The sequence below is a fragment of the Manis pentadactyla genome, chromosome 10 (assembly GCF_030020395.1).
Source record: "Manis pentadactyla isolate mManPen7 chromosome 10, mManPen7.hap1, whole genome shotgun sequence".
Lineage (NCBI taxonomy): Eukaryota > Metazoa > Chordata > Mammalia > Pholidota > Manidae > Manis > Manis pentadactyla.
In genome coordinates, this window is record NC_080028.1 from 119,747,675 (window position 1) to 119,775,372 (window position 27,698).

General features: G+C 46.8%; 4 protein-coding genes across 10 annotated transcripts in view; 1 reads left to right on the forward strand and 3 right to left on the reverse strand.

Annotated features, from left to right (window-relative positions):
* Positions 1-27,698, forward strand: part of LOC118928522 (eukaryotic peptide chain release factor GTP-binding subunit ERF3A-like) — an 81,063-nt gene that overhangs the window by 42,582 nt on the left and 10,783 nt on the right. For 2 of the 7 annotated variants that reach the window (XM_057487557.1, XM_057487569.1), the window contains one exon: positions 16,222-16,466. The exons of 1 other annotated variant lie outside the window; for it this stretch is intronic. The gene's annotated coding sequence lies outside the window, so the exon portion shown is untranslated. Of the gene's footprint in view, positions 1-13,814; positions 13,834-14,741; positions 14,820-15,991; positions 16,467-24,628; positions 24,729-27,698 lie in introns of those variants that run through there. 4 more of the 7 variants (XM_057487568.1, XM_057487558.1, XM_057487563.1 and 1 more) reach the window with 4 other exon arrangements.
* Positions 3,359-8,584, reverse strand: LOC130679197 (putative nuclear envelope pore membrane protein POM 121B). The gene is made up of 3 exons (XM_057487554.1): positions 7,553-8,584; positions 5,489-5,815; positions 3,359-3,751 (listed from the first exon to the last, which is right to left on the reverse strand). Exons 1-3 carry the CDS (start codon positions 7,905-7,907, stop codon positions 3,378-3,380), a joined length of 1,056 nt encoding a protein of 351 aa, XP_057343537.1. The 5' UTR covers positions 7,908-8,584; the 3' UTR covers positions 3,359-3,377.
* LOC130679198 (putative nuclear envelope pore membrane protein POM 121B) lies at positions 9,551-13,592 on the reverse strand. Its single transcript, XM_057487574.1, has 2 exons — positions 12,159-13,592; positions 9,551-9,943 (listed from the first exon to the last, which is right to left on the reverse strand). Exons 1-2 carry the CDS (start codon positions 12,349-12,351, stop codon positions 9,570-9,572), a joined length of 567 nt encoding a protein of 188 aa, XP_057343557.1. The 5' UTR covers positions 12,352-13,592; the 3' UTR covers positions 9,551-9,569.
* LOC130679402 (nuclear envelope pore membrane protein POM 121-like) lies at positions 12,441-26,681 on the reverse strand. The gene is given in 15 exon segments (XM_057488021.1): positions 12,441-12,467; positions 13,820-13,998; positions 14,001-14,288; positions 14,291-14,326; positions 14,329-14,638; positions 14,641-15,062; positions 16,174-16,321; positions 16,449-16,567; positions 17,050-17,120; positions 17,742-17,830; positions 20,806-20,977; positions 22,521-22,601; positions 24,241-24,381; positions 24,699-24,908; positions 26,304-26,681. Coding segments are annotated over 15 exon segments (2,490 nt in total). The 5' UTR covers positions 26,501-26,681.

Sequence of the window (27,698 nt, forward strand, 5' to 3'; positions counted from 1 at the left end):
AATGTGGGCAGGGGAGCTGAACAGGCAGTTGTCCAAAGAAGAAATTCAGGTGCCCAATAGACACATGAAAAGATGCACCACATGGCCTGTCATCAGAGAAATGCTAATTAAAAGCACAATCAGATATCACCTCACACCAGTAAGGATCGCCACCATCCAAAAGAAAAACCACAACAAACGTTGGCAAGCATGTGGAGAGAGGGGAACCCTCCTACACTGTTGGTGGGAATGTAAATTCGTTCAACCTCCGTGCAAAGCAATATGGAGGTTCCTCGAAGAGCTCAAAGTAGAAATACCATTTCACCCAGCAATACCGCTCCTAGGAATTTACCCTACGAATACAGCAGCCCGTTTTGAAAAAAGACAGATGTACCCCGATGATTATCGCAGCACTATTTACAACAGCCAAGAAACGGAAACAACCTACGTGTCCATCAGTAGATGAATGTACGCACAATGGAATATAATTCAGCCATAAGAAGAAAACAAATCCTACCGTCTGCAAGCACATGCTTGGAGCTAGAGGGTATTATGCTCAGTGAAATAAGCGAGGCGGAGAAAGACAAGTACCAAATGATTTCACTCATCTCTGGAGTATAAGAGCAAAGGAAAGACTGAAGGAACAAAACAGCAGCACAATCACAGAACCCAAGAATGGACTAACAGTTACCAAAGAGAGAGGGACTGAGGAGGATGGGTGGGAAGGGAGGGATAAGGGCAGGGAAAAAGAAAGGGGGCGTTATGATTAGCATGTATAATGTGGTGGGGCACGGGGAGGGCTAGGCTACACAGAGAAGACAAGTAGTGATTCTACAGCATGCTACTACGCTGATGGACAGTGACTCTGATGGGGTTTGTGGGGGGGTACTTGGTGAAGAGGGGAGCCAAATAAACATAAGGTTCTTAAGGTAATTGTAGATAGATACCAAAAAGAATAGAACATTTTAAAAGGCCGTGAATGATCTTCCTTTCTGCCTGTCCCTTAATGTCATTTTGTTCCACTTTCCTTTATAACCTCTAGCCACACCTGGCTCTTCTGTGCTCATGAAAACATAAGCTCACCTCTGCCTTCGGGCCTTTGCTCCTGTGCCTGCAACGTCCTCACCCCCAGCCGCTGTCCCTGCTCCCAAATCTGGAACTGTGGCCATGGCCTCAGTTTGCTATTGTCTCAGAAAGGCTGCCGCTGACTACCTAAATAGCTCCTCCGGTTATGGGTTTCACTGCTACCTGACGCTGTTTACAGATAACTTCTGTGATAACATCTAAATCTTCACCACAGCATACAGCTCCGAAAGCGGAGACTGTGTCAGCACTTAAGACAGCGCCTGGCACGGCAGACCGAGCCCATTCCAAATCTCACCTGAAAACCCGGGCGTGTTCTGCTGCGTGCTGGCCACACGGAAAGCAGATGGTGTGCTCTGGCCAGCTGCACCCAGGGAGTCTGGATTCAAGGATCCCCAGAAAGGGTTCTTGAGACCAGTTCTCCCACTCCGTCCTGACGCAGAGCCAAATGCCCCAGTGGTGGAGCTGCTGTGGGGGGCAGCCACGCTTGTCCCAAAGCCCCCACTGCCAGTGGGGCCTGCTGACACCCTGGATGTGAAGGGCGCAGAGACGGTGCTGCCAAACCCTGATGTACTGGCCCCACAGCTGGTGGTCTGGGTCACTGCTCCAGAGCCGGAGGTGATGGCTGCAGAAAAGGAGGAAACATGGATCATTGTCTAACCCCATACACAAAAGTAAATTCAAAATTGATCGAACCCCTGAATGGAAGCCATGAAAACATAAAACTCTTAGAGACGGACAGGCGAAAATATCTTGGACATAAACATGAGCGACTTCTTCGTGAACATATCTCTCCAGGGAAAGAAAAGCAAAAATGAACAAATGGGACTATATCAAGCTTAAAAGCTTCCGTTCAGTAAAGGGCACCATCAACAGAACAAAAGGGCATCCTCCAGTATGGGAGAATATATTCATCAATGACAGATCCGATGAAGGGTTGACATCCAAAATATAGAAAGAGCTAACACACCTCAACAAACAAAAAGCAAGTAATCCAATAAAAATGTGGGCAGGGGAGCTGAACAGGCAGTTGTCCAAAGAAGAAATTCAGGTGCCCAATAGACACATGAAAAGATGCACCACATGGCCTGTCATCAGAGAAATGCTAATTAAAAGCACAATCAGATATCACCTCACACCAGTAAGGATCGCCACCATCCAAAAGAAAAACCACAACAAACGTTGGCAAGCATGTGGAGAGAGGGGAACCCTCCTACACTGTTGGTGGGAATGTAAATTCGTTCAACCTCCGTGCAAAGCAATATGGAGGTTCCTCGAAGAGCTCAAAGTAGAAATACCATTTCACCCAGCAATACCGCTCCTAGGAATTTACCCTACGAATACAGCAGCCCGTTTTGAAAAAAGACAGATGTACCCCGATGATTATCGCAGCACTATTTACAACAGCCAAGAAACGGAAACAACCTACGTGTCCATCAGTAGATGAATGTACGCACAATGGAATATAATTCAGCCATAAGAAGAAAACAAATCCTACCGTCTGCAAGCACATGCTTGGAGCTAGAGGGTATTATGCTCAGTGAAATAAGCGAGGCGGAGAAAGACAAGTACCAAATGATTTCACTCATCTCTGGAGTATAAGAGCAAAGGAAAGACTGAAGGAACAAAACAGCAGCACAATCACAGAACCCAAGAATGGACTAACAGTTACCAAAGAGAGAGGGACTGAGGAGGATGGGTGGGAAGGGAGGGATAAGGGCAGGGAAAAAGAAAGGGGGCGTTATGATTAGCATGTATAATGTGGTGGGGCACGGGGAGGGCTAGGCTACACAGAGAAGACAAGTAGTGATTCTACAGCATGCTACTACGCTGATGGACAGTGACTCTGATGGGGTTTGTGGGGGGGTACTTGGTGAAGAGGGGAGCCAAATAAACATAAGGTTCTTAAGGTAATTGTAGATAGATACCAAAAAGAATAGAACATTTTAAAAGGCCGTGAATGATCTTCCTTTCTGCCTGTCCCTTAATGTCATTTTGTTCCACTTTCCTTTATAACCTCTAGCCACACCTGGCTCTTCTGTGCTCATGAAAACATAAGCTCACCTCTGCCTTCGGGCCTTTGCTCCTGTGCCTGCAACGTCCTCACCCCCAGCCGCTGTCCCTGCTCCCAAATCTGGAACTGTGGCCATGGCCTCAGTTTGCTATTGTCTCAGAAAGGCTGCCGCTGACTACCTAAATAGCTCCTCCGGTTATGGGTTTCACTGCTACCTGACGCTGTTTACAGATAACTTCTGTGATAACATCTAAATCTTCACCACAGCATACAGCTCCGAAAGCGGAGACTGTGTCAGCACTTAAGACAGCGCCTGGCACGGCAGACCGAGCCCATTCCAAATCTCACCTGAAAACCCGGGCGTGTTCTGCTGCGTGCTGGCCACACGGAAAGCAGATGGTGTGCTCTGGCCAGCTGCACCCAGGGAGTCTGGATTCAAGGATCCCCAGGAAGGGTTCTTGAGACCAGTTCTCCCACTCCGTCCTGACGCAGAGCCAAATGCCCCAGTGGTGGAGCTGCTGTGGGGGGCAGCCACGCTTGTCCCAAAGCCCCCACTGCCAGTGGGGCCTGCTGACACCCTGGATGTGAAGGGCGCAGAGACGGTGCTGCCAAACCCTGATGTACTGGCCCCACAGCTGGTGGTCTGGGTCACTGCTCCAGAGCCGGAGGTGATGGCTGCAGAAAAGGAGGAAACATGGATCATTGTCTAACCCCATACACAAAAGTAAATTCAAAATTGATCGAACCCCTGAATGGAAGCCATGAAAACATAAAACTCTTAGAGACGGACAGGCGAAAATATCTTGGACATAAACATGAGCGACTTCTTCGTGAACATATCTCTCCAGGGAAAGAAAAGCAAAAATGAACAAATGGGACTATATCAAGCTTAAAAGCTTCCGTTCAGTAAAGGGCACCATCAACAGAACAAAAGGGCATCCTCCAGTATGGGAGAATATATTCATCAATGACAGATCCGATGAAGGGTTGACATCCAAAATATAGAAAGAGCTAACACACCTCAACAAACAAAAAGCAAGTATTCCTATAAAAATGTGGGCAGGGGAGCTGAACAGGCAGTTGTCCAAAGAAGAAATTCAGGTGCCCAATAGACACATGAAAAGATGCACCACATGGCCTGTCATCAGAGAAATGCTAATTAAAAGCACAATCAGATATCACCTCACACCAGTAAGGATCGCCACCATCCAAAAGAAAAACCACAACAAACGTTGGCAAGCATGTGGAGAGAGGGGAACCCTCCTACACTGTTGGTGGGAATGTAAATTCGTTCAACCTCCGTGCAAAGCAATATGGAGGTTCCTCGAAGAGCTCAAAGTAGAAATACCATTTCACCCAGCAATACCGCTCCTAGGAATTTACCCTACGAATACAGCAGCCCGTTTTGAAAAAAGACAGATGTACCCCGATGATTATCGCAGCACTATTTACAACAGCCAAGAAACGGAAACAACCTACGTGTCCATCAGTAGATGAATGTACGCACAATGGAATATAATTCAGCCATAAGAAGAAAACAAATCCTACCGTCTGCAAGCACATGCTTGGAGCTAGAGGGTATTATGCTCAGTGAAATAAGCGAGGCGGAGAAAGACAAGTACCAAATGATTTCACTCATCTCTGGAGTATAAGAGCAAAGGAAAGACTGAAGGAACAAAACAGCAGCACAATCACAGAACCCAAGAATGGACTAACAGTTACCAAAGAGAGAGGGACTGAGGAGGATGGGTGGGAAGGGAGGGATAAGGGCAGGGAAAAAGAAAGGGGGCGTTATGATTAGCATGTATAATGTGGTGGGGCACGGGGAGGGCTAGGCTACACAGAGAAGACAAGTAGTGATTCTACAGCATGCTACTACGCTGATGGACAGTGACTCTGATGGGGTTTGTGGGGGGGTACTTGGTGAAGAGGGGAGCCAAATAAACATAAGGTTCTTAAGGTAATTGTAGATAGATACCAAAAAGAATAGAACATTTTAAAAGGCCGTGAATGATCTTCCTTTCTGCCTGTCCCTTAATGTCATTTTGTTCCACTTTCCTTTATAACCTCTAGCCACACCTGGCTCTTCTGTGCTCATGAAAACATAAGCTCACCTCTGCCTTCGGGCCTTTGCTCCTGTGCCTGCAACGTCCTCACCCCCAGCCGCTGTCCCTGCTCCCAAATCTGGAACTGTGGCCATGGCCTCAGTTTGCTATTGTCTCAGAAAGGCTGCCGCTGACTACCTAAATAGCTCCTCCGGTTATGGGTTTCACTGCTACCTGACGCTGTTTACAGATAACTTCTGTGATAACATCTAAATCTTCACCACAGCATACAGCTCCGAAAGCGGAGACTGTGTCAGCACTTAAGACAGCGCCTGGCACGGCAGACCGAGCCCATTCCAAATCTCACCTGAAAACCCGGGCGTGTTCTGCTGCGTGCTGGCCACACGGAAAGCAGATGGTGTGCTCTGGCCAGCTGCACCCAGGGAGTCTGGATTCAAGGATCCCCAGAAAGGGTTCTTGAGACCAGTTCTCCCACTCCGTCCTGACGCAGAGCCAAATGCCCCAGTGGTGGAGCTGCTGTGGGGGGCAGCCACGCTTGTCCCAAAGCCCCCACTGCCAGTGGGGCCTGCTGACACCCTGGATGTGAAGGGCGCAGAGACGGTGCTGCCAAACCCTGATGTACTGGCCCCACAGCTGGTGGTCTGGGTCACTGCTCCAGAGCCGGAGGTGATGGCTGCAGAAAAGGAGGAAACATGGATCATTGTCTAACCCCATACACAAAAGTAAATTCAAAATTGATCGAACCCCTGAATGGAAGCCATGAAAACATAAAACTCTTAGAGACGGACAGGCGAAAATATCTTGGACATAAACATGAGCGACTTCTTCGTGAACATATCTCTCCAGGGAAAGAAAAGCAAAAATGAACAAATGGGACTATATCAAGCTTAAAAGCTTCCGTTCAGTAAAGGGCACCATCAACAGAACAAAAGGGCATCCTCCAGTATGGGAGAATATATTCATCAATGACAGATCCGATGAAGGGTTGACATCCAAAATATAGAAAGAGCTAACACACCTCAACAAACAAAAAGCAAGTATTCCAATAAAAATGTGGGCAGGGGAGCTGAACAGGCAGTTGTCCAAAGAAGAAATTCAGGTGCCCAATAGACACATGAAAAGATGCACCACATGGCCTGTCATCAGAGAAATGCTAATTAAAAGCACAATCAGATGTCACCTCACACCAGTAAGGATCGCCACCATCCAAAAGAAAAACCACAACAAACGTTGGCAAGCATGTGGAGAGAGGGGAACCCTCCTACACTGTTGGTGGGAATGTAAATTCGTTCAACCTCCGTGCAAAGCAATATGGAGGTTCCTCGAAGAGCTCAAAGTAGAAATACCATTTCACCCAGCAATACCGCTCCTAGGAATTTACCCTACGAATACAGCAGCCCGTTTTGAAAAAAGACAGATGTACCCCTATGATTATCGCAGCACTATTTACAACAGCCAAGAAACGGAAACAACCTACGTGTCCATCAGTAGATGAATGTACGCACAATGGAATATAATTCAGCCATAAGAAGAAAACAAATCCTACCATCTGCAAGCACATGCTTGGAGCTAGAGGGTATTATGCTCAGTGAAATAAGCGAGGCGGAGAAAGACAAGTACCAAATGATTTCACTCATCTCTGGAGTATAAGAGCAAAGGAAAGACTGAAGGAACAAAACAGCAGCACAATCACAGAACCCAAGAATGGACTAACAGTTACCAAAGAGAGAGGGACTGAGGAGGATGGGTGGGAAGGGAGGGATAAGGGCAGGGAAAAAGAAAGGGGGCGTTATGATTAGCATGTATAATGTGGTGGGGCACGGGGAGGGCTAGGCTACACAGAGAAGACAAGTAGTGATTCTACAGCATGCTACTACGCTGATGGACAGTGACTCTGATGGGGTTTGTGGGGGGGTACTTGGTGAAGAGGGGAGCCAAATAAACATAAGGTTCTTAAGGTAATTGTAGATAGATACCAAAAAGAATAGAACATTTTAAAAGGCCGTGAATGATCTTCCTTTCTGCCTGTCCCTTAATGTCATTTTGTTCCACTTTCCTTTATAACCTCTAGCCACACCTGGCTCTTCTGTGCTCATGAAAACATAAGCTCACCTCTGCCTTCGGGCCTTTGCTCCTGTGCCTGCAACGTCCTCACCCCCAGCCGCTGTCCCTGCTCCCAAATCTGGAACTGTGGCCATGGCCTCAGTTTGCTATTGTCTCAGAAAGGCTGCCGCTGACTACCTAAATAGCTCCTCCGGTTATGGGTTTCACTGCTACCTGACGCTGTTTACAGATAACTTCTGTGATAACATCTAAATCTTCACCACAGCATACAGCTCCGAAAGCGGAGACTGTGTCAGCACTTAAGACAGCGCCTGGCACGGCAGACCGAGCCCATTCCAAATCTCACCTGAAAACCCGGGCGTGTTCTGCTGCGTGCTGGCCACACGGAAAGCAGATGGTGTGCTCTGGCCAGCTGCACCCAGGGAGTCTGGATTCAAGGATCCCCAGAAAGGGTTCTTGAGACCAGTTCTCCCACTCCGTCCTGACGCAGAGCCAAATGCCCCAGTGGTGGAGCTGCTGTGGGGGGCAGCCACGCTTGTCCCAAAGCCCCCACTGCCAGTGGGGCCTGCTGACACCCTGGATGTGAAGGGCGCAGAGACGGTGCTGCCAAACCCTGATGTACTGGCCCCACAGCTGGTGGTCTGGGTCACTGCTCCAGAGCCGGAGGTGATGGCTGCAGAAAAGGAGGAAACATGGATCATTGTCTAACCCCATACACAAAAGTAAATTCAAAATTGATCGAACCCCTGAATGGAAGCCATGAAAACATAAAACTCTTAGAGACGGACAGGCGAAAATATCTTGGACATAAACATGAGCGACTTCTTCGTGAACATATCTCTCCAGGGAAAGAAAAGCAAAAATGAACAAATGGGACTATATCAAGCTTAAAAGCTTCCGTTCAGTAAAGGGCACCATCAACAGAACAAAAGGGCATCCTCCAGTATGGGAGAATATATTCATCAATGACAGATCCGATGAAGGGTTGACATCCAAAATATAGAAAGAGCTAACACACCTCAACAAACAAAAAGCAAGTAATCCAATAAAAATGTGGGCAGGGGAGCTGAACAGGCAGTTGTCCAAAGAAGAAATTCAGGTGCCCAATAGACACATGAAAAGATGCACCACATGGCCTGTCATCAGAGAAATGCTAATTAAAAGCACAATCAGATATCACCTCACACCAGTAAGGATCGCCACCATCCAAAAGAAAAACCACAACAAACGTTGGCAAGCATGTGGAGAGAGGGGAACCCTCCTACACTGTTGGTGGGAATGTAAATTCGTTCAACCTCCGTGCAAAGCAATATGGAGGTTCCTCGAAGAGCTCAAAGTAGAAATACCATTTCACCCAGCAATACCGCTCCTAGGAATTTACCCTACGAATACAGCAGCCCGTTTTGAAAAAAGACAGATGTACCCCGATGATTATCGCAGCACTATTTACAACAGCCAAGAAACGGAAACAACCTACGTGTCCATCAGTAGATGAATGTACGCACAATGGAATATAATTCAGCCATAAGAAGAAAACAAATCCTACCGTCTGCAAGCACATGCTTGGAGCTAGAGGGTATTATGCTCAGTGAAATAAGCGAGGCGGAGAAAGACAAGTACCAAATGATTTCACTCATCTCTGGAGTATAAGAGCAAAGGAAAGACTGAAGGAACAAAACAGCAGCACAATCACAGAACCCAAGAATGGACTAACAGTTACCAAAGAGAGAGGGACTGAGGAGGATGGGTGGGAAGGGAGGGATAAGGGCAGGGAAAAAGAAAGGGGGCGTTATGATTAGCATGTATAATGTGGTGGGGCACGGGGAGGGCTAGGCTACACAGAGAAGACAAGTAGTGATTCTACAGCATGCTACTACGCTGATGGACAGTGACTCTGATGGGGTTTGTGGGGGGGTACTTGGTGAAGAGGGGAGCCAAATAAACATAAGGTTCTTAAGGTAATTGTAGATAGATACCAAAAAGAATAGAACATTTTAAAAGGCCGTGAATGATCTTCCTTTCTGCCTGTCCCTTAATGTCATTTTGTTCCACTTTCCTTTATAACCTCTAGCCACACCTGGCTCTTCTGTGCTCATGAAAACATAAGCTCACCTCTGCCTTCGGGCCTTTGCTCCTGTGCCTGCAACGTCCTCACCCCCAGCCGCTGTCCCTGCTCCCAAATCTGGAACTGTGGCCATGGCCTCAGTTTGCTATTGTCTCAGAAAGGCTGCCGCTGACTACCTAAATAGCTCCTCCGGTTATGGGTTTCACTGCTACCTGACGCTGTTTACAGATAACTTCTGTGATAACATCTAAATCTTCACCACAGCATACAGCTCCGAAAGCGGAGACTGTGTCAGCACTTAAGACAGCGCCTGGCACGGCAGACCGAGCCCATTCCAAATCTCACCTGAAAACCCGGGCGTGTTCTGCTGCGTGCTGGCCACACGGAAAGCAGATGGTGTGCTCTGGCCAGCTGCACCCAGGGAGTCTGGATTCAAGGATCCCCAGGAAGGGTTCTTGAGACCAGTTCTCCCACTCCGTCCTGACGCAGAGCCAAATGCCCCAGTGGTGGAGCTGCTGTGGGGGGCAGCCACGCTTGTCCCAAAGCCCCCACTGCCAGTGGGGCCTGCTGACACCCTGGATGTGAAGGGCGCAGAGACGGTGCTGCCAAACCGTGATGTACTGGCCCCACAGCTGGTGGTCTGGGTCACTGCTCCAGAGCCGGAGGTGATGGCTGCAGAAAAGGAGGAAACATGGATCATTGTCTAACCCCATACACAAAAGTAAATTCAAAATTGATCGAACCCCTGAATGGAAGCCATGAAAACATAAAACTCTTAGAGAAGGACAGGCGAAAATATCTTGGACATAAACATGAGCGACTTCTTCGTGAACATATCTGTCCGGGGAAAGGATAGAAAAGGAAACATAAAGAAATGGGAGCAGCCCAGTTTGGAAAAGACAGATGCCCCCCTATATTTACTGTGGCATTATTTACAACAGCTAAGAAACAGAGGCAACCTAAGTGTCTATAAGTAGATGAATGGATAAAGAAGATGTGGTACATATACACAATGGAATATTATTCTCCCATAAGAAGTAAACAAAACCTACCATTTACAAGAAAATGCTTGGAGCTAGAGGGTATTATGCTCAGTGAAATATTCCAGGCAGAGGAAGAAAAACACGAAATGATTTTACTCATATGTGGAGTATAAGAACAAAGCAAAAGTGAGGTAACAAAACAGCACTGGAATCACAGAACCCAAGAATGGACTAATAGTTACCAAAGGGAAAGGGACTGGGGAAGATGGGATGGAATCTAGGGGTAAGGGTCTCGGAAAAGAATAGCACTTATAATGTAGGGTTGGCCATGGGGACGTCTGTGCAACACAGAGAAGACAAGTAGTGATTCTAGAACATCTTACTATGCTGATGGATAGGGAGTGTAATGGGGTGTGTGGCATGGACTTGGTGAAAGGGTGAGCCTAGTGAACATAATGTTCCTCATGTAATTGTAAATTCATGATAACAAAATTTTAAAAATACGTGAAAGGAACATACAGTTCTTCATTTTGTTAAATAAAATAGAAATTGTTAATAAATAAAAAAAAATGGGCAGAATAGTTGAACAGTTCTCCAAAGAAGAAATTTCTCCACATTGCTAGTCATCAGAGAAATACAAATTAAAACCACAATGAGATATCCCTTCACACCAGTAAGGATCGCCACCATCCAAAAGACAAACAACGACCAATGTTGGCCAGGTTGTGGAGAAAGGGGAACCCTCCTACACTGCTCTTGGGAATGTAAATTAGTTCAACCATTGTGGAAAGCAGTATGGAGCTTCCTTAAAAAGGTCAAAATAGAAATCCCATTTGACCGAGGAATCCCACTTGTAGGAATTTACACTAAGGGATGCAGCAGCCCAATTTTTAAAAGACAGATGCACCCCTATGTTTATCTCAGCACTATTTACAATAGCCAAGAAATGGAAGCAACCTAAATGTCCATCAGTAGATGAATGGATAGAGAAGATGTGGTACATATACACAATGGAATATTATTCAGCCTAAAGAAGAAAACAAATCCTACCATTTGCAACAACATGGATGGGGCTAGAGGGTATTATGCTCAGTGAAATAAGCCAGGTGGAGAAAGGCAAGTACCAAATGATTTCACTCATATGTGGAGTATAAGAGCAAAGAAAAACTGAAGGAACAAAACAGCAGCAGAATCACAGAACCCAAGAATGGACTACCTATTGAAATGGACTAAAGGGAAAGGGCTGAGCATAATGGGTGAGAAGGGAGGGATAAAGGTGGGAAAAAGAAAGGGGGCATTACAAATTACATAAATAATGTGGGCGGGGGGCAAAGGGAGGGCTGCGCAACAGAGAAGACACGTGGTAATTCTACAGCATCTTACTACACTGATGGACAGTGACTATAATAGGGTTCATGGGGGGGACTTGTTGAAGGGGGAAGCCTAGTAAACATAATGTTCTTCATGTAATTGTAGATTAATACCAAAAAATAAAACATTTTAAAAGGCCGTGAATGATCTTCCTTACTGCCCGTCTCTTAACGTCATTTTATCCCACTTTCCTTTTTAAACCTCTAGCCACACCTGGCTCTTCTCTGATCATTAAAACATAAGCTCGTCTCTGACTTCGGGCCTTTGCTCCTGTGCCTGGAATGCCCTCACCCCCAGCCGCTGTCCCTGCTCCCAACTCTGGAACTGCCGCCATGGCCTCAGTTTGCTATTGTCTCAGAAAGGCTCCCACTGCCTACCTACAAGCTCCTCCGGTCATGAGTCACACTGCTACCTGATGCTGTTTACAGATAACAGCTGTGCCTTCACTACAGCGTAGAGCTCCAAGAGTGTAGACTATGTTGGTACTTAAAACAGCACCTGGCTCTGCAGACCGAGCCCATTCCAAATCTCACCTGCAAGCACAGATGTGTTCTGAGGTGTGCTGGCCACGTAGATGGCAAACAGTGTGCTCTGGCCAGCTGCACCCAGGGAGTTCTGACACAGGCATCCCCAGAAAGGGGCTGTGTCACCAGTTCTCCCACTCCATCCTGGCACAAAGTTGAATACCCCAGTGGTGGAGCTGCTGTGGGGGGCTGACACGCTCATCCCAAAGACCCCGCTGCCAGTGGGGCCTGCTGACACCCCGGATGTGACATGGGATGAGGTGGTGCTGCCACCGCTGTTGGTGGTCTGGGTCACAGCTTCAACGTCCGAGGTGGTGGCTGCAAAAGAGAAGGAAATGAGGATCACTGTCTAACCCTACACAGAAAAGTATATTTGAAATGGATCAAAGACCTGAATGTAAGCCATGAAAACATAAAACTCTTAGAAAAAACATAAGCAAACGTCTCTTGGACATAAACATGAGTGACTTCTTCATGAATATATCTCCCTGGGCAAGGGAAACAAAAGCAAAAATGAACATATAGGACTATATCAAGCTGAAAAGCTTCTGTACAGGGAAGGACACCATCAATAGAACAAAAAGGCATCCTACAGTATGGGAGAATATATTCATAAATGACAGATCTAATAAAGGGTTGACATCAACAATGTATAAAGAGCTCACACACCTCAACAAACAAAGAGCAAATAATCCAATTTAAAAATGGGCAGAGGAGCTGAACAGACAGTTCTCCAAAGAAGAAATCCAGATGGCCAACAGACACATGAAAAGATGCTCCACATCGCTAGTCATCAGAGAAATGCAAATTAAAACCGCAATGAGATGTCACCTCACACCAGTAAGGATCACCACCATCCAAAAGACAAACAACAACAAATGCTGGCGAGGATGAGGAGAAAGGGGAACCCTCCTCCCCTGCTGGTGGGAATGTAATTTAGTTCAATCACTGTGGAAAGCAGTATGGAGGTTCCTCAAATATTCAAAATAGAAATACCATTTGACCCAGGAATACCACCTCTAGGAATTTACCCTAAGAATACAGCAGCCCAATTTTAAAAAGACAGATGCACCCCTATGTTTATCGCAGCACTATTTTCAATAGCCAAGAAATGGAAGGAACCTAAGTGTCCATCAGTAGATGAATGGATAAAGAAGATGTGGTACATATGCACAATGGAATACTACTCAGCCATAAGAAGAAAACAAATCCTACCATTTTTGTCAACATGGATGGAGCTAGAGGGTATTATGGTCAGTGAAATAAGCCAGATGGAAAAAGACAAGTACCAGATGATTTCACTCATCTCTGGAGTATAAGAACAAAGGAAAAACAGAAGGAATAAACCAGCAGCAGAATCACAGAACCCAAGAAAGGACTCACAATTACCAAATAGAAAGGGACTGGGGAGGATAGGTGGAAAGGGAGGGAGAAGGGGTGGAAGAAGAAAGGGGGCCTTATGATTAACATGTATAATTTGGGGGGGCACGGGGAGGGCTGTGCAACACATAGTAGACAAGTAGTGATTTTGCAGCATCTTACTAGGCTGATGAACAGTGACTACTGGGGTATGTGGGGGGGACTTGGTGACGAGGGGAGTCTAGTAAACATAATGTTCCTCAAATAATTGCAGATTAATGATACCACAAAATAAAAAAATTGGAGGAAACTGCTGTGGTGCTGCCAAAGGCTGACTGGGTGCTGGAGATGGTGCCAAAAAGAGAGGCTGCGGGTTTCAATCCACGAAAACCTGACCACACGGTGGTGCCAAAGGCTGGCTGGGGTGGGGCCAGGGCTGCTGAGCTTCCAAAAGGAAAGGAGCTGCCGAAGCTGGGGGCCAGTGCTGGCTGGCAGTCCACATCTGCTGTCTGACAGTGGCTCCGAACGTGTGCTGTGGGGTGACTCCGGGATAGGACGGGACGGGGGGCCTGGTGCCGGAACCAAAGGGAGTGTTGAAGGCTGGGGTGGCAGTGCTGCTTAATGTCAGTGCAGGCTGGCTCGGGGCGATGGGGGCAGAGGTCGTGAGGGTGCCACTGAAGCCACCGAAACCGGCGGTGCTGCTGCCAGCAGCTGTCTGGATGGCGCCGGGCAGGGACTGGCTGAAGGTGACGGCTGTTGTTGGATCAGGCATGGCCCGAGCCTGCCAAACTGGAGTATGGAGCCCATGGCTGGGCAGAGCTGGCAGCAGAGGCAAGGGGGGACCCAAAGAGGACAGGCTGGGCAGTGGAAGCAGTGGGGCTGGTCATGCTGCTCGCAGTGCTGGTCACACTGCTCACACCAAAGCCAAAGACAGCCTTCCGGGCGGAGTCTGCGGCTGTGCCGGTGATGGTCCCCCAAGCCGCTGCTGAGGGGATGCTGACACTGAAAGGGCCAGGGTACAGAGGGGTATTCATGCTAGTGCCTGAAGTAGTTGTCTGACTGAAGGAGGAAGGAGTTGACAAGGGCAAAGATGTAGGTAGCCCTGTGCTGCTAAAAACAGGACTGAAAGTGAGGGGAGGCTGCTGGTAGTCGGGGTGTGGGCAGAGCTGGAAGATGCCTCCGTTGTGACTTGGGAATGGCTGGATGGCACAGGACCCTCCTTCCCACTTTTAGGTGGAGCCACAAAGATGGGCTTGAACATGGGACGTGCTGAAGACACAGCAGGAGCTGCCGAGGCAGAAGGGTTAGCAGGTGGTCTGCTCAGCGTTCCAAAGAGAACACTGGGCTTCAGGGTGGGGCCTGGGGCAGGCGGGGCCTGGGGTTTGGCAGATGTCTCAGCCTGAGAGGCTGGAGGTGAGTTGGTGGCATCACTGGCTGGTATTGCGGGAGAGGCAGGGGTCAGCCCCGAGAAAGGGGCTGTGTACCTGGAGTCTGAGGAGGGCCGGGGAGGGACCCTGGCTGTAAAGAGCCAAGAGGGCCCAGAAGGCCAGGTGTCTGCAGGGCGAAAGGGCCATGGGCATGGCTGTTAGGCAGGGAAATACATATGAGTGGGGTGGAAAGAGTACAGGGTCAGCAAAGTCCCCTAGAAAGGACTCAGTTAACCAGTTAAACTTAGAAATCCGGAAAAGATTCAGAGTTAGTGAGTTAATCAGTTAAAGCTCAAAAGGTCAAGAGAAACTTGGCCTTGAAGGTTTGAATATTTCCCAGATAAAAGTATCTGAGCACAGCCCGTGTCTTCATTGTGTCCATTAGATCATTGTATGATTTACTCTAGCCTGCTAAAAGGCCCACCTATAAACAGCAAAGAAAAGACAGGGAGATCCCACCTTAAAGCCAAAATTGTATTTTTAAAAAAACTAGGAAGTTTCAGAAGAAAGATTCTTAACATACTCTTTAGCAAACAAATAACTCTGCCCACCTTGGAGGAAAGGCAGACAGTCTTGATAAGCTAATTTTGCAGAATTACCTAGAGGACTGATGAGTAACTTAATGTCTCATCAAAGATACTTGAGACCACTTAACAAGCCCACACCCGAGCCCTCTGTCACATTCCTGAAAAATCCTTAAAAGGGGGAACCCCCAACCTTTCACTGTGCTCCTATGTGAGGTCACCTGCACTTTCTAAGTGCATAACCTTTTAACTTTAAACTCCCTCTTTTCAACCTTTCAGGGTGCTGCACTCCTCTCTCTGAGGTCACCTGCACTTCCTAAGTGCATAACTTCAACTCTTCCCAACCTTTCAGGGCACTCCTCTCTCTGAAGTCACCCACACTTTCTAAGTGTGTGACCTTTTAATCTTAAAGTCTTGCTCTCCAACCTTTCAGGGCACTCCTCCCTCTCTGAGGTCACCTGCACTTCTTTCTGGCTAAGTAACTTTAAATAAAATTTTTACTCTGTTTCACTACTGTGTCTCTGCCCTTCAGTTCTTTGTCATGGCGGGGACAAGAACAGAGGAAAATACACAATGCCTCCCACCCAACATTGCCACTGCAGCAGATTCTAGGAAGAAGAACAGAAAATGTCAACTATGGTATCTCAAACGTGATGGTATTTGGTGCTCTAGAAGCCTTGCTGGGCCAGGGATTCAGCAGTCAACAAATATGACTCTGGGAACTGTCTCTGGAGTGTGAAATTAACCCATATTCCTTACCAGTCTTATCCTCGAAGATCCTCTTCAGCCACTGTGACTGAGCTTGCTTCTCCTGGTAATACTCTTCGACCGTGATCGAGCCGCTGATCCAGGGAGCTGGAGGCTACCAAGAGAAAAAGGAGAAGCCAAGCCAGTCAGAAGGAAGTGAAAGAAACTTGTACTGACCCTTCCATTCCTGAGACGCAGGGGAGTCAGACTGGGGTGGGCAGGGGTGGGTGGACAGATCATACCAAGATCAGCAGGATCCCTCGCCTGGAGGGCACCAGGGGAACCTTGCGTCTGTGTGGCTGGGAGCTGCTGGGTGTAGGTGGAGAATCCCAGGAGTTCTGCTCCCTACATGTGGTTGTATCTGCAAATAAAGTATCAGACTTCCTTTCTTCCTGCTCTCTTCCAGAAATGGAGAGGTTTGTCTATCCAGCCTAGTTTTTAATACTGAACTGTCACTAGGTATCTCTGAGATTCTATCTTCTATGGTTTGGGCACTTGGATGGTGTTGGCAAGATTATTTCTAACAGTCAAGATGACGTGAAGTGGTCATTGCTCCAAATGCGTGCACATGGTTGCTTACTGGACAGAAATTGCCTGGTCTGCTCAGATTCCTGCACCTAGGCTTACCTTACAACAAACCCCCCAGGTGGCCTGGGTTATGCTCTACGAGTCTGGGCCACCTTTCTCCCTGACCAGACCATAAACCCCGAAGGACAGGAACATCTCTCTCTGCAACTACCAAGCCCCACACAAATCAAGGCTCAGTACGTGTTTCCAGTGGGTTGTGGTCCATGTGCCCTCCATACACTACCGCCAACACATGCCACGCGTTCATCAACTTACCCTGTTCTCCCTGGGACTCCTTGTTTACCGGCGGAGCAGAAGAGCCAGATCCCTGAGGACCGTCCTCTTCTCTTTAGGAGGAAGAGGCACAATTAAGTTTAGAAAAGCACTGGATAACTTCTTACACCCTCCTAACTACCAACTGACCAAAGTCTAGAACAACCATGACTAAGATCTCAGTGTGTCAAGACAACAAAAAGAAGCAAAGAAAATTCCTAAAGAAATGAAGGGAGGCAGTTCACAGAAGCCATAGAGACACCTTTGTCTTAAAACAAGCAGAAAACAATCTTCAGAACCTTACATACAACCTGCCAAGTTTCTGAGAGTCCTAGTCACACCTCGATCTCTAAGAAAGCGGCATTCTAGTCAGGCACCTAGGGGGTCAGCTGGGGTCTAGAATGTGAAGCCTGCTGCCCACCCCCATCAGTCACTCTGTTCACTCTGTCCCGTGCAAGCCCTTCCCCTTACGCCCCAGCCCCTCACGCTGCAGCATGAGGGGAAGCAGAGGCCGGTGTGGTCACACTATGTGATGACTGCAAGAGACAAGAGCGATTCAGGGCGGCACCATCTCTGCCCTTTAGATGTGAACCATTTTGATTCTCCAAATTGGAGTCTCAGAAAGCCTAAGAGCCAAGTAAATTTCCCTCCTTTCCCCACCCTCTCATTAATCCACACAGGAAATCACCGATTACCTCATTTTCTTTTCTGGACTCCCTGGTGTCTGTGAGCGGGAGGAGGCTGGACTGGAGAAGGGTGAGGCACTGGGACGCCTCTTCCAGAGCTAAAAGCCAAACACAAGTTACGTGACTGACCTTGGGAAGAACATAGAATCTGACCTTCAACATAATTCTGTGGCTCTAATCCATCACTGTATATAAAGTCTCCTTTTCAAGTGACTAAAAACACATTTCTTTCTGAAGTGGGGCTTCTGAAAAGTGAGTCAATTGCCAGTATTTGAAAGGGTTGTTGTCATTGGCCAAAGTTGGAAAAGTTGCATCAGAAAGCAGCTACACTATACTGAGGATCATGAAATGTTTATAAAATATCATCAGTTCATAAAGATAACACAGCAAGAATCATATTGGTCACCTTTGGTGTTAACTACTGAATCAGTGCCTGCTTATTATCCTGCCACTCCTATAGATAGGGTTTGTTCTTCTATCTAGAATTACACAGAACTTCAGTTAACAAATGCAGAAGGAAGGACAGAATTAGAACATCACCATTTTGCCACAATGGACATAGACAAAGGCAAAAAATGGCTGCTAAAATCAGCAGGTGAAAAGCTCATAGGAACAATAAAGTGAAGGATCAGACTGACCCCTGAGCTCAGTGGGAGGCAACCACACAGCACGTGCTCCCGATGTGATGCGATCAGAAGTGCACAGCAGCACCTCTGCCCGAATCACTAAACTCGAAACTCATCAAGCCTCAGGAGTCAACTGCCCATTTACAGGGAAAATAGGGAGAGAGTAATTGTCAAAATGGCACCATGACGAAAACAAAATCCAGAATGTAGTAAATTCTATAGAACATAATGACACAGACTTTTCAAAAGTTAAGAAAAAGCGTAGTAGTAGTACCGTTGATTGAGTCTAAGAGAGGCCTGACGTCCCCGCTGCGGGGGAGGGCGCGCGCAGCCGCCGCCCCAGCCCGGGTGCTCCGCGCCTGCGGCGGCGGCGGCAGCAGCCGCGACAGCCCGCGGGGGAAGCCTGACAGCTGGAGGCCGCCAGGGGGAGCCGGCCGCGCGGGCCAGGAGCGCCCGGGGAGGCCGCGCTGTGAGGCCAGTGACCTGCCGCCTGCGGCTCCTCGGACGGGCCGAGGCGTGGGAGCCGGGGCCCGGCAGCCGGGAGAGCCGGCATCCTGGCGGGGCCCGCGCACCCCGGGGCTGTGTGTGGCGCGCCCCAGGACCGCGGAGGGGTTCTGCCACCGCGGGGAGTTTGCCGGGCCACCCAGCCGGCCTGAGCAGCGTGCCCGGGGAGGCAGAGGCCCCAGTGCACGCGCGCCTCCCGCGGTCGACCCCGCAGCTGCACGTGACGCGGGGGTGGCTTCCCGCGCGGCTGCGTGTCGGGCCGTGGGAACGCGGGCTCCGCCCCCGGTGTACCCACGGGCGGTGTAGGGCGCGTCCCTCGCCCCGACCACCCCCGGCGTCCTGGCGCCCCGCCCCTGGCGCAGTGCCTCGAGCATCTTCGCTCCGCCCAGGCCTGTTAAAAAGTTGATTATTTTTACCCTGTCTGCTTGTTAGGCCATCAGATACAACCTTGTATAATGCTAGGTCTGAAGCGCTGAGTGTGAATTAAGTCCCCTGAAATGTAAATTTCAGTACTTATTTTGGTGGCACTTCTTGAATGCTTACTATGGACAGTGTAGACGCATGAACACTTTACATGTACTGCCTCACAACTATCCTATGAAGTAGGTCAAAATCATTATTTCCATAAGTGTACAACCTTACCTTCAGATTTTTTGTTACATATATGAATTAAATACCTTTAATGCTCAAAAAAAAAGAGTCTAAGAGACATGTGAACCAAACACAATGAGTTGATTTTTGGTCCCTGATTCAAAGTAACTGTAATAAGACAGGGAGGGTAAGAAGGGCAAATTGGAGCGATGATAACTAACGTTAAGTCTTTATTATTAAGAGGAATAGAGGCATTGTGGTTATTAATATTCAAAAAGTTTTGAAAATACACTGAAGTACCTGCAGGTGAAACAACGTGTTTGTACTTTAAAACACAAGAGGAAAACCAATTTGGGGTGGGGGTGTTGATGGATCAGGACTGACAAAACACTGTTAACTGCTGGAGCCACATGGAGGTTCATTATGATATTTTTCCTTCCTTTTGTGTATGTATGACATTTGATATAAAATTGTAAGAAGGGGCAATGACTATGTATGTCAGGTTTGTTGTGATCACTGATTGAGGAAATGTGTGTACAATGCTCAGCAGAGGGCCTAGTGCAGAATAGATCCAGGTAAAGCTTCGTACTATTATGCTCTGCATTGTCATAACTGCTTGGCCGGGGCCTTCATCTCCTGTATTTGTCATTTATCATTAATGTGTCATTTATATTACTCTAAGAGCCTTCTGTATGGATGAAAACTTATGTCAAATTCTTTCTCCTCTCAAAAACCTCCTTCACGCATGTCTTAGTTTTTTTCCAGCTCCTATATATTGGGTGCCTGCTTACTGACAAGCACTGTAATGGGTGCTTTTCAAACATTACCTTCAATCTTTATAACAATCCTTTAGAGATGAGAAAAAGAGAGTTTAAGTCATTTACCTGCCCACGAGTCTATAGCTACTAAGTGCCAAAGCCAAGATTTGAACCCAAGTCATTCTGGTAGCAAAACTTGATCTGTTCTCCAGTCTACACTACATCCTTTCTAAAAATAATTTTAACCACTTATTTTTAAAACTTTCACTAAATTCCCAGTGCCTAGAGGATGAATTTATGACCCAATGCAATTCAGACTCAATCTACCTTTTTAATCAAATTAGTACCATTTTTTGAATTATTCATCCTTTGTCTATTTATCTATAATAATGGCTCTGTCTGTGTCAGGTTTCCACATAGGCATTCTGGGCTTTCTAGTTTGTTCCACTGGTCCATAGCGATCATTCAAGGGTTGGTAACTGCTGTTAGCTTAGAGGTGATCTCAGCATCTGACAGAAGGTGGCTAGTAAACACTGCATAATCAACTAATAAATGCAAAGAAGCCACTTCTGCCACATCACCAGGTGCGTGTACCTGAGAGATGCCTCCAGTAGAAGTGTAGGAACTGGTAATGGCATTGCGGCTGGACATACGGATGCCACATGTGCACGTGCCCTTCGAGCAGCTCACAGCAGAGGTGCAGGTTCTCTTACGCAGCTCGCCATCTGAGCTCTGGGAACTGAGGCCTCTCTGCAGAGGCCCAGGCCTAACAGGGAAATAAAAGGGGAAAACACAGATGTGCTACTGAAAGGCACCAACATTGTTTTAAGGCTTCATCCACGGTCACAAAACTGTTCTAACGCAATGGAAAAGGATAATGTTGTTAATTTTACTGTTAATTCAGCTAAACATGTCTCACAAAGTCAGAAAGGGAAAGCTCAGTATTTAAAAAATTAAAAGTATGATTCTACTTATATATACTCTTGGAAACGCACACAAATCTATAGTGACAGAATGGGGACCAATGGATGCCTGGCAACAGGGACAGGATGAGAGGGAGATTTTAAGGCTTCACCAAGGGGCATGGGGAAACTTCTGGCAGTGGTGGTGATGTTCATTATCTTGACTGTGGTGATGGTTTCGTGGGTGTGAAATTTAGACAAAATAGTTATTGTGGCAAGTTACTCAAAATGTCCTCTCTGATTTCAAAGAGGAAAATTTATAGGACAATAATTCTGATAAGGATACATGTCAAAATTGATCAAATGGTACACTTCAAAGAGGCACAGTTTATTTATGTCAATTATACCTCAATAAAGGTGTTTTAAAAAGTTTAGGAGGAACCAACCACTTTTTCTAAGATTCAAACTGAAACAGAAATTTCCTAAACATCTTTCCTGTGAAATAGTCATCCAACTGTTGTGACAGCAGAGACAGCTCACTGTCTCCTGGTTGATGAATGTCAGCCACAGAGCAGTTTATCCCTGCACTAGATGCAAACATACTTCCTCTTTCACTTACTTCACCTATGGATCCCATCTGGAGCCAAGCCAAGCCAATTGTCCTCCTTTCATGTGATAGTCCTTCAGATTTTTGCAGGCCATTATCCTTCACTCCCTCATTTCTTTACACCCCTGAGGATTTTCTCCTCTGGGCTAGTGCTTATGTACCTTTAGAACCCCCTCACCCACCACCACCCCGTGACATCTTGAGTTGCTTCACTCTCTCGCAGTGAATTTCAGTTTGTGTCTGCGTCCTCTTGCAGGGCAGGACAGTCAACCAGCAGCACTCCGTGGACAGCGGGACTAAGGGATTCAGGACCACCACCGACCGGCCTCCTCCTAGTCTTTGTTCTGCTATCAGCCCAGAGTAGGAGCATGTTAAGCTTTTTTGGCAGCCATATCATCGTGCTGACTCAGTTTAAAAATGTAACTTACCCCAAGCCTTTTCACACACATTTCCAGCCTCTTTCCCTCCCAGCCAATTCTTCCTCAAATATAATTAAGCTAAAAGGCAGAAATCTCACATTTTTCTTAAATTTCATACTGCTGCATTCTATCCATTGCACAAACCTTGTGATCTTTTTGTTACATACTTGGTTATTCAGTGTATCTACAAACCCTCTTAGCCTTAGCATATTTTATGCATATTAAAGAAAAATAGTAAAAGGAATTAGACAAAATAGTTATTGTGGCAAGTTACTCAAAATGTTCCTCTCTGACTTCAAAGAGGAAAACTTACAGGTCAATAAGTCTGATAATGACCCTTTCCCAAACAGGAAGCCTCACCCAGATGGATTCTCAACTTACTCAGGCACAAAAGCAGCAGGGACTCCGTTGGCCACCTCCGGCTTAAAAGCTGAATGGCCACTCCCACTGCTGTCATGGCACCTGTGACAAATCACAAACCCTCAGTTAGATGACACGACCTCTCCTTTAAGCATACTCTCATATTCCTGGGATCTTATACTCTTTCTACAGAACATAGGTTCATGCTAGAAAAGAAAAGGTTGCCTCAGATCTCAAAGATTCAGGAAGGTCAATTTATTCTAGGACTGTCCTAATCTAATAAGAAAAGTATCAAAATGCATCAAGACCTTTTGAACTATTCAGGTGTACTGATTATTTGCTAACTTCTCACCAAAGCGTTGCAATCACAAATTTAATATCCTACCATCTGTAAACTAAAGACAAAAAAACACTTTAGCCACCCACCTACACACATACCCCAGTGCTCTCACTTAGTTCAGTCTGTAAGAGAAGAACTTCACAGGTCACAGACAAGGGCCTGCGCATGGTGCACATAATCACTGCTTATTCCAATTATGGGAAAGACAACACAGAGCCTTCAGTTATAGGCTCACTGGGGTCTAGACAAATTACCAACCTGGAGAACATGAGAAACCTGTTTTGACCATAAGAATAGTTATTTTCTCTCTGACGTCCAACACACCATCTCCCTCTGCCACTCCTGCTTAGTTGGCTGCCATGAGCTCAGACTGCTCCCTTGTAAAGCATATCCCTAGTATTCATTACCTGATCTTCCAACATTACTTCCAATCAATCTTCCAATGAACACACTTGCATTTATTAGTATTTCCTTACCTAATGTTGCCATCTACAGTATCAAAGATGGCCAGCTGTGAACCTGCAGGTTATGGCTGACCTGGTGCAACTGATGAGGACAATGGTTCTATTTCTCAAATGTAGGCCCACTGTCTCCTCAGAGCATGTTTCCTTGACCACCTTATATACAGAGCTCGCCCTTTCTCATGACCCTTTTATAGCACTGCTTTTTACTAAAAATCTTTATATACTTACAATCTATAATTACCCTGTTTCGTTGATTACCCAAGTCCCAGGAGACCTTTGCTTGCTCACTGCTCTATCCACAGTGCCTGGAGTAGGCTCTGGCACATGGTGGGTCTTGGAATTTGTTGAGTTACAAGAAAATTCTGAACTGACTCCTTGGAAATCCACAAGCAGTTCTGCACCTTACTCAGCACCTTCAACTTCCTCTCTTTCCATCGAGGAAACAGACTGCTTCCTCTATTTTCGTTACATTTTCAAAAACCAAATAATGAAACTGGTTTTATTCTCATTACTCATAAAGCTACCATACTCCAGTCTTCACTGTTCTTTGCTAAGTATTTCCTTCAGCACAAACATGACACCTAAGCTGATGGTCACCCAAATAACTGACCACCACAAGGGGAAGATTTTCAGCATTCTCTCAAAATAAAATTTAACACATTTATATCAAAAGTATGAAGCTGATGTGGTAAGTAACTGTTGGCTTTTCTCTAGTACTTATGGAAAAGGTATATTACAAAATGTATGTAACCTGTGCCTAATGAAAGGCATAGCATAAAAGCTCTTGTTACCAAGCTCTTCCATGAAAGCCAAAGAAGGGGACCTGCTGTTCACACACAGGAGGTGGCCTCTGATTCTTTTGGGAAGTGATCTCTCTTTCAACAAACCCCAGGAGCCCGTGTGGGAGGCACGTTGAGTACTCTGCAGGGCATGTTACCTTCTTTTGTCCTCCTGCCCAGCAGCAGATGTTTGGCCTTCCTCCTCCTCCACTGTCCTTTTCTTCCTCTTCCAACATTGGAGGGCAAGCAGAACAGCCTCCTTTGACCACGGGTATGGGGCCTTAGGGATCTGCGCTGCTCTGTAACAGAAAACAGGATTCTAGCTTTAAGATATTCTGATCATCATGCTACATAGCATGAACTTCAGGCGCTGGAAATCAGAAGCTATCCAACAAGCAAAAGGGTAATTTATACACTCACACAAATGGCCCTTAGCTGTTAAGCTACAGTCTTGGGAAAAACCCAGAAAATAAAAAACTGCTCAATAACTGGAACTTGAGATTTCTCCCTCACATAAGGAGCTTCTTCCTTTCCTTTGAGTTACAGTTATTCTCTCAGATGAACAACTGCAGGAGAATAAAGTGGACACACTGGGACTCTTTTCCTCCATGCTTACATTGGAAAACGAGCCAGGTTGCTCCCGGGAGGAGCGATCCTCACTGTCGAAGGCCTGCACACCACTCTGGAACTACCATGAGACAGCACACGCTTCCTGTGACCGCCATTCCGGCACAGCGTGGGAAGCACACAGGAATACCGGCCCTGCTGGATTGGGTATTGTCTTGGACGTGTTATGCCAAAGTGGTGTGGTGACGTCCCACAGACCCTGCAGAGAATGGGAGACACATTATGGAATCAAAGCAGCTTAGAAGAATGATAGAAAGTTTAAATTCCTTAAGAACCATGTGGGTTTAGTTATTTTTCAGAGTGCTTAAGCCTCTAAGCAATACAAAATATAGCATTTTTATGGCTTTCATCATTCCACCTAAGGACAGAAAGTGGCAGGTACTTAACAGCTGTCCCTGCAATGGATTCAACAACTTTGAGGGGGAAATTGAAAAACTGCCCACACTGGTCAACCTATAGTGGAAGAAAAGTGTGCGTATGGAAGTGCAGGGACAAATTTTACAAGAATCCTTCAATTGCTTATGCTAAGTCATCAGAAATGTACACCCAAAGTCAAACATTTTAAAAACCTGAATGTTCACCTTTTCAAATAAATGTACTTATAAAGGATCTAGTGTTGTCACTGAAGTTTTCAATTTGCTGTTATAACTCAACTGGGACTAAAAGAAAACAAAAGTCTTTTTAATCTAATCATCTTTATCACCCAAGTTTTATCCATCCAGGAGGTTTCCGGGGTACACCTCTTTGAGGTGAGCAGATACAATTTATTGGTCCAAAGATAGAAAAGTAACAAAACCTATTAGAGTACTATACTTTACAGACAGAAGGTATTCTTACCTGAAGCAGGGATATTTTAAATGATTTACCAAGTATTCTGCTAAACCCATTCTGTATTAAAGTTCAGATCTTTAAGAACTGAAAGAAAGATTTGCAAACAACGTGGATGGGGCTAGAGGGTATTATACTCAGTGAAATATGCCAGGCAGAGAAAGACAAGTATCAAGTGGTTTCACTCATCTGTGGAGCATAAGAACAGAGAAAAAAAATGAAGGCACAAAACAGCAGCAGACTCACAGAAGACGAAAATGGACTAACAGATACCAGTGGGAAAGGGACTGGGAAGGGTGGGTGGGAAGGGAGGGAGAAGGTGAATGATGGGCATTAGGATCAGCATACATGATGAAGGCGGGGAGCACGGGGAGGGCAGTATAGCACACAGAGAAAACTAGTGACTCTATAGCATCTCCCTACGCTGATTGACAGTGACTGTAATGGGGTATTGGTGATGGGGGGACTTGGTGATGCGGGGAGTCTAGTAACCAGAGTGTTGCTCATATAACTGCAAACTAATGATACCAAAAAAAAGTTAAAAATTAAAAATAAAACGAATAGACAAATGACCCAAAAAAAGGAACTGAAAGAAGAGAAAAGTTCTGGAAGCACATCTCATAGCGAAGGCTAAAGGGAGGCAGGTGGACGCGCACCAAGGTGCTTGGTGAAGAGGTGACAAGAGCACAGAACCCACTTAGGACTTAAGAAAAAAGACTTTCAAAGTCAAGTCCTCCTCGGTCTGGGGAGGGTCAGCGTGTCTTACCGGCGATGAGGCCTCCGAGGGGACCCGAGGAAACGAGTGGGTACTGAAGGGGGAATGCGATCCCGGCGGGCCGAGGGAGCCGGCGGGGCGGGGCTTGCGGGGCGGGCGGGGCTTCCGAGGAAGGCCGGGCGCCGGCTCCTGGCCTCCGGAACGGGGATGGGCTGCGGGGGGCAGAGCTTGCTCAAAACCCCTCCCATTCGGGAAATCAGCGAGCTCTGTAGGGCGGCGGAGCGGCTAACGCGGCTCTCTCCGCTAAACTGCCTGCCTTCCCTTGAGCGCCTGGGCTAGAGGTGGGCGGGCATTGTGCGCTGGCGGCGCGCGCTCCCAAGTTGCCGGGAGACGGCGCGCGATTGGCAGCTCGGGGCTCGCGGCTCAGGCCCCCCCAGGCCGGGGGCCCCCCGCCAGCCAGCTGCGCCAGCGCGGCCGCCCCGGGCACCAGGTATTCAGCAGGACACCCGTTGGCGAGACAGCGAAAAAGAAAAAGGAAAAGGGAAAGAAAAGCGTTGAAGTCTTTCATAAATGTCAATTGGTATAATGTGAACTTTTTTTTTTCCTTTTTCCTTTTTCATTAAGTTATCATTGATATACACTGCTCTGAAGGTTTCACAAGAAAACTTCAATGTGGGTACTACCTTCACCCATATTATCGAGTCCCCCTATACCCCATTGCCGTCGCTGTCCATCAGCGGAGCACGACGCCACGGAGTCCCTACTTGTCTTCTCTGAGCTACATTGTTTCCCCGTGAGCCCCCACACACCAACCAGGTGCACCAATCATAATACCCCTTCATGAACCCTCTTCTCCCTGCCATACCCCTCCCCTTTGGTAATCGCTAGTCGCTTCTTGGAGTCTGTGAGTCCGCTGCTGTTTTGTTCCTTCACATTTGCTTTGATTTAATACGCCACAAATGAGGGAAGTCATTTGGTACTTGTCTTTCCCCGCCTGGCTTATTTCACTGAGCATAAGACCCTCCAGCTCCATCCATGTTGTTGCAAATGGTAGGATTTGTTTACTTCTTATTGCTAAATAGTGTAACATTTTGTACATGTGCCACCTCTTCTCTATCCATTCATCTACTGATGGCCAACTAGGTTGCTTCCATACCTTGGTTGTTGTAAATAGTGCTGCAATAAAGAGACAGATGGTATTCTCACCTGAAGCAGGTATATTTTAAGTGATTTACCAAGTATTCTGTTAAAGTCATACTGTATTAAAGTTCAGAGCTTTAAGAACTGAAAGAAAGATTTGCAACAACGTGGATGGGGCTAGAGGGTATTATGCTCAGTGAAATATGCCAGGCAGGGAAAGACAAGGATCAAGTGGTTTCACTCATCTGTGGAGCATAAGAACAGAGAAAAAACTGAAGGCACAAAACAGCAGCAGACTCACGAACC

Coding starts and splice junctions, on each gene's coding strand:
- LOC130679198 (XM_057487574.1), bottom strand. CDS start 12,351: ATGAGCGTGTCAGCCCCCCACAGCAGCTCCACCACTGGGGTATTCAAC. Junction 9,944..12,158: donor GAACACATCTGTGCTTGCAG/GTGAGATTTGGA, acceptor CCTTTTCTGCAG/CCATCACCTCCGGCTCTGGA.
- LOC130679197 (XM_057487554.1), bottom strand. CDS start 7,907: ATGATCCATGTTTCCTCCTTTTCTGCAGCCATCACCTCCGGCTCTGGA. Junction 5,816..7,552: donor GAACACGCCCGGGTTTTCAG/GTGAGATTTGGA, acceptor CCTTTTCTGCAG/CCATCACCTCCGGCTCTGGA. Junction 3,752..5,488: donor GAACACGCCCGGGTTTTCAG/GTGAGATTTGGA, acceptor CCTTTTCTGCAG/CCATCACCTCCGGCTCTGGA.